Source organism: Melanotaenia boesemani, chromosome 19 (assembly GCF_017639745.1).
Source record: "Melanotaenia boesemani isolate fMelBoe1 chromosome 19, fMelBoe1.pri, whole genome shotgun sequence".
Lineage (NCBI taxonomy): Eukaryota > Metazoa > Chordata > Actinopteri > Atheriniformes > Melanotaeniidae > Melanotaenia > Melanotaenia boesemani.
The window spans coordinates 25918512-25928861 of NC_055700.1; the positions used below are offsets into that span (position 1 = coordinate 25918512).

The window sequence follows — 10350 nt, forward strand, 5'->3', positions numbered from 1 at the left end:
CCAGCTCTTCTACCTGTTGTTCTTCACATAGCCGATGTTCTGTCAGTTTAGCATACATTGTCAGATCGGCATAGTGTTAACAGACGACTGCACCTAACCCTAACCCGCATGTGCGTTGACGTAATGTGTGCTACTCTGAGGCATATGCTAAATTGACCGAACACCGGAAGCCCACATTGATTTACATGCTGGAAATCTGGATTTGGTGATCCAGTCCTACTTTTAACAACCTTTGAACAACTGGGGTAAAAGTAAACTAGATTATGTGATCCGCCGTCCTGAAAAATGGGATTCCCAAATCCGGTTAGCTTTTATCTGGATTAAATTCTTTGAACAACCAGTAGTGAAAGTAGTTTCACAAGCATTAATATTGTCAAATCTCGATTATTGTCCAACTGTATGGTCAAATGCAAGAGCTGAAAAGATAAGAAAATTACAAATAATACAGAACAGAGCAGCAAGAATAGTTCTTCGTTGTGACTATTACACCAGTGTAAAACTCATGCATGAGAAATTAAACTGGCTGTTGGTTTATGACAGACTTTTATATTCATTATTGACATTTGTTAGGAATATTTCGGTCACTAAAACTCCTCAGATCCTCTACCAAAATCTACTGTTTAGTGTAGACATACATAAGTATGATACTAGACATGCCTCCGTAAATAAATTTATTTTACCCAAAGTAGCAACAAACTATAGAAAGAAAACATTCAGTTTTAGAGGAATGCAGGAATGGAACTTACTCCCTAAACAAATAACACAAATAGAAAACAGACTGAATTTCAAGATTCAATTAAAAAAGTTAATTCTACAAAATTCAAGTGAATCATTAGCATAATTGTCCAGACTGACCTATGATTGAAAAATGTATTTTTTTATTATTATAAATATTTTAATAATGAATGTGAAAATTGTTATTTATTATTGTAAGAATATGGTTTTAATATTGCTGAGTATCTTTTTACATTATTTGTGCATGGCAATGAAATGTATGTAATGTATTGTATAATTATTTTGATCATGTCATTTTAATTGTGTAACTCTTTTTCGGGACCCCAAGAAGAATAGCTACAGCTTTGCTGTGCTAATGGGGATTCTAATAAATAAATAAACAAAACAAACAGTCCCAAAAGACTGGAAAAACGTTGCCTGGTCTGATGAGTCTCCGATTCAGCTCCACATTCAGATGGTAGGCTCACCATGGATCCATCCTGCCTTGGATCAGTACTTCAGGCTGCTGCTGGTGTAATGGTGCAGGGATATTTTCTTAGCCCTTAGTTATTATATGTATTGCTGTTTTCTGACTTTTTCATGCCTTTCCATGTTGAAATTACGCATACATCTATCTCTGCATAAATCAGCGTAAAGAAAAGTATTAAAAACCAGTATCTCTTTATATGAAAAAGAACTTTATTAATATTTTAGAAATGGTACAATATGTTACATTACAGTAAACCACATGGGACAAGCATGTAGTGCAGGTAGGAACTGTGCAAATGAACAGGACTGCATTGCTTGTATGTGTGTGTGTGTGTGTGTGTGTGTGTGTGTGTGTGTGTGTGTGTGTGTGTGTGGGTGTGTGTGTGTGGGTGTACTGGATCTATGCCAGACTGAACCCTGTAGTGGGAATTTCTGTCTTTACATCCTTTTATCCACACAGCAACATATAAAGTCAGCGAGGAAGGAAGCGTAGCCACACTGGCAGCAAATGCATGGCTTCAAGTCAAGTATAAATTCTATCATGCTCAAAATGATTACAAGTATTCATACCTGTGCACTTTTCTCTATTTCAAAAGCCAAAAAAAAAGTTTGCATGTAACTGTTACTGATGTTTAAATGCATGTTGTGCTGGTGTAGATATCAGGATTCAGCTTTGTGTGCTTCCTTGTTCTTTCCCAGTTTTGACTGTGTACCCTGCAGTAAAAGTAACAAGGGAAGGGAAAGGGGGAGGAATCAAACACCATGAGGTTAGTCAACCTCCTGTTGCAGGTAGCAACTGTCATTTTCAACCTTTTCTATACAGTGGGACAAAACATGGTATTTTTTTAATACTACTAAACCGCAAGTTATTGGTTTATTTAAATAAATTCACAGAAAAACGTTTTCTCTCTAAATTAGAACCAAATAAAGACAAAAATATCATCTGCACACATTAAAATCAACAATTAAGCCGTGGTTTTCCCTGTTTGACCCTGCAGTGGAATTGGCTTGGGAGGGAGGTCTTCACACCTGGGTGCAGCTCTTAATGTGATTATGACATCATCATCTGCCTCATTTCCTGAGTGGGTGGGCCTTATTTGGCAGTGATGACCACTGGCATGTCAGTAGTGGTGTCCAGTGCCGCCCCCTCCTCATCTGAGTCACTCTCAGCACTGTCACTCTCATCTGAATCACTGTCGGCAGCTCCAGGTGTGGCCGTGGGCTCCTCGCTGCTCTGGCTCTCCTCATCCTCAGACTCCTCGCTGGCGCTGGCGCTGTCACTGTTGGTGCTGGCATTATCCTCGTCTTCCTCTGGAGTGCTGCTGCTTTCACTCTCACTGGTTGTGGCTTCACTGGTGCTTGTGCTCTCCTCTTGCTCCTCTGGAAGGGAGGCCTGGCGTGCGCTGATGTCCTGGTCATGAGATGAGCCGGAGGAGGTATCCAAGCCCTGGGTCTCCACCTCAGGGGTGCTCGTGTCCTCCTCCAAGGGGTCAGACTGGATCTGGAAAGCCTGGAGGTAAGAGGAGCAATAAAAAAAAATATTTTTTTTTATTATTATTTATTTGGACATAGTAACCTGTGCAAGTAGAAAAAAAAATTGCAGACCATGATTACAATTGTTTGTTTTTTTAACTATAAAAATAACTGAACCGGTAATCCGATAAGGAGTCTCCCCTGCTGGCCAGTATAAAAAATGTAGATTTTCATGCACTTATTTATTTGCATCTTTTCTCAGACTTGAATCGATTGTCATTCTTTTGTTAAACATTTTTTTGTGTAATGGTATATTCTACAGCAGCTTAATAACATATTTAATTCTATTACACTCTCTAACTTAAACATAAAACTAACCTGTACCTTGTAGACCTTTGGTGACTTCTCCACCTCGTTACCGTCTGTCATGTCATAGGCCACCTTCTTTCCTGTGCCAACAAACTCATAGGACTTGTAAGGACCTGGAATCTTGTGGTAGGATTTCTCTTCCACATAGACAATGGACTTATAGTCACTGGGGTAACCTCCCAAACTGTCACCGCGGCCTCCATCAGTGTCAGTGACAATGGTGGGCAAGATGGTGTCTATGGTGGTTTCAGCTATGGGCTCGTCTGTGACGACCACAGGGTTGACAGTCACAGGCGCAGGGGTGGAGGACTCTCCTGACTCTGAGCTGTCAGTGGAATTATCTTCCTCTTCTTCTGTTTCCTGGAGACACAAGTTTCCATTTAGCCTTCAACTGTAGATCATTATTGCTAGCTTAAAGTGCAACTTTGACACAGATTTTTTTCCCAAAGAATGTAGAAAATATTTTGTGGATTGTGGCATTTGGATTGTAAAGACTCAAGACTCCAGTCTTTCAGGTCACGGAGTCCATATTTTGACTTATAGAAGCTAAAAGAGCTAGCTTAGCCTGCCTAAGAGACAGGACATCACAGATCCAATTATAACCATACATGGCATTCATTTTAAACATGCAGACTATGTAAAGAAAGAATTTACAGAGCTCCAAGTGAGATATAAAAGTCAAAATTAACTGTGATTATTATCGGAAAGCAGCTCCCGCAACTACTTCTGCTGTTTGTGTCTGCATATGACTGCTAGGGTGTACAAGGTCAAGGTCGATGCTGGGGGGGCTGAGACACAGCATGAAAAACAGAAAATCTGTGCTGTGAATATTGTTTTTTAATTTAATAATTTGCTTTTTTTGTCTTTGTGATTTACTCTCTTTCTCCCACTACAACAACTCTTTGGTTTTCCACTGGTTTTCCCTCACACCCAATACTTTATTTCTATCTGATTAACAACTTTCCTTCTGATCCTTGTCCATTCCTGGTCTCTTTAATGCCTGGTCTGTGTGGATCTATATTTCTTATTTGTAAATTTACTTTAGCTTAGTCCAGCTTAGCTGCTTTCCGTCATGCTACATCACCGCCAAGCTGTTTACATTAAGATGTACAAATATTGATACTGAAATGTTGTTGTTAGCATGCATATCAGCAGATTTTGTTTTTCAAAGATCTTGTTCTTGCTTCATGTTTCTACATTCATAGTCACCTGGGTTTCAAACCAGCAAGTTGCACTTAAAAATCAAGAATTTATTTAGCTTTTTAATATTTTGTAGGGTTGTAGGGTTGTGTGAAGAGCTCATGAGTACTCAGTATGTTGGTTAGTGCTCATTGTCTGAAGAAGCAGAAGTTTTTTTTTCCTAGGGGTGCGCTACAGCTACAAGCTATTCAGAATGGGACCACCAGACAAGCAATGTTTTTGTCTTCTTAAGCAACCTAAAACATTTCCTAGCAGTTTAAATAAGAGTTATATTCTAGAATCCGACATTGTATGACTTTTGCATAGCTGCTAAAATAATCTCTACACATATTGGATTACAGACTGTCCTTATAGCTAAACAGCTTACAGTCAACAGTCCAAAACGATCCAAGTTGTGTTGCAAGATGGGCACAGTAGTTACCTACTTCTTGTGATTGTCTGATACAGAAGTGTCATTTTGTAAAAATCCACAATATTTACTGGAACTGCTATGAGACTTTTGGTTCAAGTTGCTTCAGATTTAGCTTCTGGAGGGCCTATTCTAGGTTGTAGCTTTAGATTAGATTAGATTAGATTAGATTAGATTAGATTAGATTAGATTAGATTAGACTGGACTTTATTAATCTCACAGTGGAGAAATTCACTCGTTACAGTAGCTCTTATTACAGAATAAAGTGAACATGCATCACGACAAGAAGGTGCAATACAAATTATTTACAATTATTTATCAGGAAACCATCAGGTTCTCCAGACTGAAATCACCCTGACTGACTGCTGATAGCCATACATTAAAATAATATTTTATTATATCAATATCAATAATGATGAGAAACATGATCCTAAAACAGTGTCCAGCTCTGGTCCTTGAGGGCCGAAATCCTGCAGGTTTTAGATGTCTCCCTGATCCAACACACCTAATTCAAACAGCTTGTTAAGTTCTGCCCAAGCATGCTGGCCCATCAATCTGATTCAAGTGTACTACAGCAGGAAAGAGCCAAAACCTGCAGGAAGCGGCTTTGGACACCCCTGTCCTAAAATGCTGAAATAAATATTCTCAAATTAGAAAGCAATGTACAACTGAGTGTCACTTCTTATTTTACTCACACTTTCCTCTGTTTCATCATCATCATCATCATCATCATCATCACTGTCTTTGCTGTCGACAGAGGCAGTATCTGTGGTGGGAACTAGTTTTGTCCCATCAGCTTTGACCTCTACTGGAGACTCTGCTGCTGCCACCTCCTGCAGAAACCATTAACATTCAACTGCACTTCAGAATCATAGTTAGAGGACATTAAACTGTAAAATGCATCAGATGTCTCTCACCTCTTCCTCCTCTGAAGTCTCTGTGCTCTCATCTGAATTCACTGCAGCTGCTGTTACAACAGGCTGAAACATCACAGATACAAAGAGTTTCTTTAGAGGTCCTTTAACTAGCTCTTTATATTGAGTTTGCTTATCTTTATTTTTTTTTATCAACTTTGCAAACAAAAGATATGAAGGTCTTGTAAAATATGAAGATATGTAAGTTATACATAGCTACAACTACAACTGTAACCATTTGCATAAAGCATTACAGTGATTGGGAAGTAACTGATGATAGATTAAATAACTTGATATGTCAGAAATAGTTCAGGCTTCTCAAAAGAAGGAACTTTCTGTTTCTCTTTTTGCTAATTACATTTTTAGATTTTACTATAAATTCTATAATGAAAATTTGGAAATTTGGAACTTTCTGATGGTCAAGAAAAACCTCTGTAAGGGTGTCACATATTGACACACCCTTTTCTAAAGTTTCTAAATGTAATTTATGAATTTATTGTGACCCTTTCCATTTGTTGCCCTGGTGTTGCGACAGACTTCCAGACCGGGTCACAAAACTACACCAGTCATTATGTTTATACCATTTGGCTTACAGATTTTATATTAGTTTTCTGTTTAGGTTGTGACTGTAAAACTTACTGACATGCATTTAAAGTGGATGTTTTTAGGATCTTTCATAGGTCTGAAAAAAAAACCAAGAACCCAACAGCCAGTACCCCCTATATTTCTAACCTTTTGGATCACCAGCTACACAATATCAACATGATGTGGGTCAAATGATGTTTGGTTTAACTTCTAAAATGATGGCATCTTGTAATTTTTTTTTTTTTTTTAATGGCCAATGATTCTGGGCATTATCTGTTGAGTTAGAAGTTTTAATGGCAAAACTATCCCTATCACCCAATAGTAAAGAATCCTTAAAAGATTCCTGGATCACCTCTAAAATGTAATGACTTGGACTTTACTGCTTTATTACTAACTTTTTTTGTTTGTATGTTTGTTTTTAATCAAAATTTGTCCATAACATTTTGAGTTTTGTTTCTAACAGAAAAAAAAAAAAAAAACAATAACATATGCCACCGAATAACATAACGTTCGCCTTGGCGGAACTAATAAAGGAATATTTACCTGCACAGGTGGAGGTGCCACTCTATGCTTAGGAACCACTAGTTGCTGTCTTCTGATGACTGGAGCGGCTGGTCGCCTCACCTGTGGAAAACGTAAACATCTTGAAAGTCCAGCTGCCTCTCCTATTTCACCACCCTCTAATCCCATAACTTTTTAGATACTTACCACCTCCTCAGAGCTGTCTGAACTGCTGTCGGAACCTTTTCTTGCCTAAAAAACAAACATATGTACAAATATACTTTACATATATATCAAAGTGAGTGTATATACCAAAATTGTTGACAGTTTTTCACGTAAACTTATGACCAAGGAGGAACAAAACTGACTTACCGGCCGACAGAGAACTGTGGCAAAGAGGAGGACAAACACAACAGCAACTTTCATTGTGTCACAGTTTGGTGCCTGGACTGAAGAGAAAACACTCAGGTTAGAGTCGCACAGTAAGACACTGTATAACAAAATGAAACAATAAAACTTAATCATGATTTGCACCACTTCTTCAGCACCAAAATAAGCGACTGAAGGCCATAACTTCACAAGAAACACAATGACATGTCAAACTTAACGCAGGCTCATGTCTCGCACCCAGATTCCTTCCTAAAAATGGAGGCTGCATGGTCACATGACCGTTAAGTAGCCTTGGTATGTTGCTGGAAGCTATTAAGGCCTTAATTACAGACCTAAACCAGCAGTTTTGTATCTCCGATCCAATACAGTTGAGCTTTTTTCTTTGCCAGAAAATCACATCGTTCTTGAGAGTGGTTTCTTTAAACTGTGAGGCAGGAAGTTCCTGACTGACTTTGATCCAAAATATGTGAAAAAATAATAGGTATAATTTTGAAAAGAACTAAAATTAGTTTGGCTGGAACGACTGAAGGAAATAGCTAAAATAGTCTGACTACAGGTTTGCTTTTTTATTTAGTAATTCAGTTACACTCATAAAGGAAGTTTTACCTGGTTACCCTCTGATAATATAATTGTTGACAGTAACAGAAGTGCATCCTTAACTCTAGCTTTTCACAACAGCTAATAAATATGAACTTCGGCTGTGGAAATATCTCCTTTTTGTCTTGTCTGTCTTTCTGTAACACATTTCCTCTCTGTGTGCCCTAGGATGAACATGTCTGAATGCCTGCTTATATCTTTAATGATGGACTCTTCCTTTAGTGTGTAATTCACGAGTTATAATTGGAAAGCCACAGCGCAGGCAAAACTAGACAGACGCCCATAAGACTATATGACTATGAGTATTTTAGGACGCCTATATTTGTGAGGATCTGTTTTAGTGTTTGACCCAGTGATTGAGGACATTCTCCAGGAAGCTGCTTGGGAGTCGAGTTCGGGTTGTTGAGTTAAAAGAACCACACAAGTGCAGTAGCAGGAATTTTCACCATGTCTGTTCATTCTTGCACACCCAGAAGCTGAAGATCAGGTTTGAGACCTTCAAAGCTCTGACATTTTTCCAACAAAATTTCAGTTCTTGTCAGCAAAGTATGTTTTAGGGTTCTAAAGTTTGCAATGAGGTTATAGTGTTTTAGATATATTTATTAATATATTTATTTCTTTTAAAATATTGTAATATATGTATATTTTAACTGTATATAATTTATTAATATTCAATTAATAATTTTAGTAGTAGTAGTAGTAGTTGAAATAGTAGTATTATTAGTTTTATTAACAATAATAATAATAGATAATTTAATGATATGAAATGTATTTATATTTACAATATATTTATTTATTTATTTATTAAACCTACTATAACATTGCAATTTCCCTCTGAGATTAAAGTATTTTTCATTCATTTTATGTTGCTTCAAAGATGGGACATTTGTCTGGATTTAATTTATTCTAAATAAAGGATGTTAGAGGATTATGATTTGGTCTTTTAGTTAAAGGATTGGTTGGCTATAATGCTGTGAGGGTTAATTAAAACATTACATATTTAGGGGAAACATGCTTTACAGCGTTTGGCTAAGAAATAGACAGGAAGTATGATCCTATCAGTATTTATATGCTACAGACCGTAGCTAGATTTAGTTCCTTTTTATCACATGAACAAGAAGCTACCGCTAACTAATCAGCAATGGTTATGCTAACATACTGAAGGTATTGAGGTAATTTAATTGCCCAAGATGTTAGCTGACAGAACAACTGTTGCTTTTTAAAAAGCAAGAGGTTTTCTCATCAAATACAGTTTAAACTTAGGTTTTTCCTGTTTAATACACGTATATGAAGCCAACTGACGTTAAAATAACTTGTTTTGTTTTAGAACACAAAATCTTACTGAGAACATTCACCCCCAAGCTTAGTCTGCATGCAAGAATCAAAAGGGATATGTGGGGGACACCCAGCTAGGTCCAGATACTCTCCCAGATACAGGTGAGAGAAGATCTCTAATATGAGAACAAAACATCCATCATGCTGCTAGTTGTAGACTGAGCAACCTTTATTTGTGATAACTGCTCACACAATAGATTCTTTAGAGAAATTTCAGACTTTACTGGAAGGACACTTTAAAAAATAATAAAATGAGATGGAAGTTACCTGAAGTGGATTTTTTTGTGGTCAGATGACACTGTACCTGGTGATGTGAAAAATTAGTTAGGTTAGTTTTTTGTGGCCTCAGCTTCCTTTCTGTTCTTTTACTATTACTGTCAAACATCAGCAAATAAAAACTCTAACTGGACTGCAAATATCTACACCAGTGTTTTTCTTTTTTTGTTTGTTTGTTTTTGTGTCAAAGTCATTGTGAGGCTGTTTAATTTGTTTTTAAGAGGATATTTTGGCTTAAAGAAAGGCTGAAAAGGAATGTTTTTATTTGCTATATTTATATTGTTGCAAGAAGAAATCTCTCAGGAGCAGATAGCCAAATGTACATAAATTATTTAATTGGAATTCAGTTCCAAGTGAATGCAGCAGTTGTTGCCATGTCTTTATAGACCTTTGTGCAAAGAGACATAATTATGAATTAGGAAATTGTCTGTTTCCATCTAGTTAAGAGCCCATTTATGTTCTAAAATATGACTGCATCGTATGAGTAAGATATCCATTCAGTTTAAATGTTTTGTGCTGCTGAAGTGGATCTTGGTGCCTAAATAAACATGCATGCAGCAGACCTGCAACTTTTCTTCAGGTAATCAGGTAAGATATAAAACAAATTTCCAGCAACTTGTAATGAACTTTCAATACCTCTCAGACAAGCAGGGCTGCGGAGAGACACCAACCAAACATTTTATACTCAACACATAACATTTAGTCTGCCATGGATTCATTCTGACCTTGTTAGGAGATGAAGGAAGCTCTCAGCGGCTGCAGCAGAAACACACAGATGTAGTTTGTCTTTATCTCTTGGGTTTCCCTGAAAGTTCTTCACTGTTCAGTGATGCTGCTGCTGGAAACAAGGCTCCTGGTTGGCTTATAAACCCTCCAGCCACCAGCAGCAGCCAATCATCCCAGAGCTTGTGATGTCATGAGGTTAACCACTCCGTGGTCCACCTCTCCTCTCCTTCTCCCACTCTTCCTGTGGTTGGTGGTGTGCTGTGTTGGCACACACACACACACACACACACACACACACACACACACACATACGCATACACAGAATGCAAAGACAAACACATGGACATGCAGACTCTAACAGCCCAGACAGAA

General features: G+C 37.6%; 1 protein-coding gene across 3 annotated transcripts; it reads right to left on the reverse strand.

Annotated features, from left to right (window-relative positions):
- Nucleotides 1-1393: 1393 nt before the first annotated feature.
- On the reverse strand, nt 1394-10085 carry spp1 (secreted phosphoprotein 1). 3 transcript variants are annotated; one of them, XM_041969175.1, is made up of 9 exons: nt 9978-10079; nt 9244-9280; nt 7027-7103; nt 6862-6906; nt 6697-6777; nt 5572-5634; nt 5350-5487; nt 3061-3405; nt 1394-2713 (listed from the first exon to the last, which is right to left on the reverse strand). In XM_041969175.1, the coding sequence occupies exons 3-9, from the start codon at nt 7078-7080 to the stop codon at nt 2297-2299; spliced, it is 1143 nt and encodes a 380-aa protein (XP_041825109.1). In that variant the 5' UTR covers nt 7081-7103; nt 9244-9280; nt 9978-10079; the 3' UTR covers nt 1394-2296. The 3 variants fall into 3 exon arrangements, with proteins under 3 accessions (XP_041825109.1, XP_041825107.1, XP_041825108.1); XM_041969173.1 differs by having other exon boundaries at nt 3055-3405; XM_041969174.1 differs by lacking the exon at nt 9244-9280 and having other exon boundaries at nt 3055-3405; nt 9978-10085.
- Nucleotides 10086-10350: the final 265 nt, after the last annotated feature.

Excerpts from the sequence above, each read along its gene's own strand:
- spp1 (XM_041969174.1), bottom strand. The coding sequence starts at position 7,080 with ATGAAAGTTGCTGTTGTGTTTGTCCTCCTCTTTGCCACAGTTCTCTGT. Across the intron at positions 6,907-7,026 it reads CCACAGTTCTCTGTCGGCCG|GCAAGAAAAGGTTCCGACAG; the intron begins GTAAGTCAGTTT and ends TTTGTTTTTTAG. Across the intron at positions 5,635-6,696 it reads TGGCACCTCCACCTGTGCAG|CCTGTTGTAACAGCAGCTGC; the intron begins GTAAATATTCCT and ends GTGATGTTTCAG.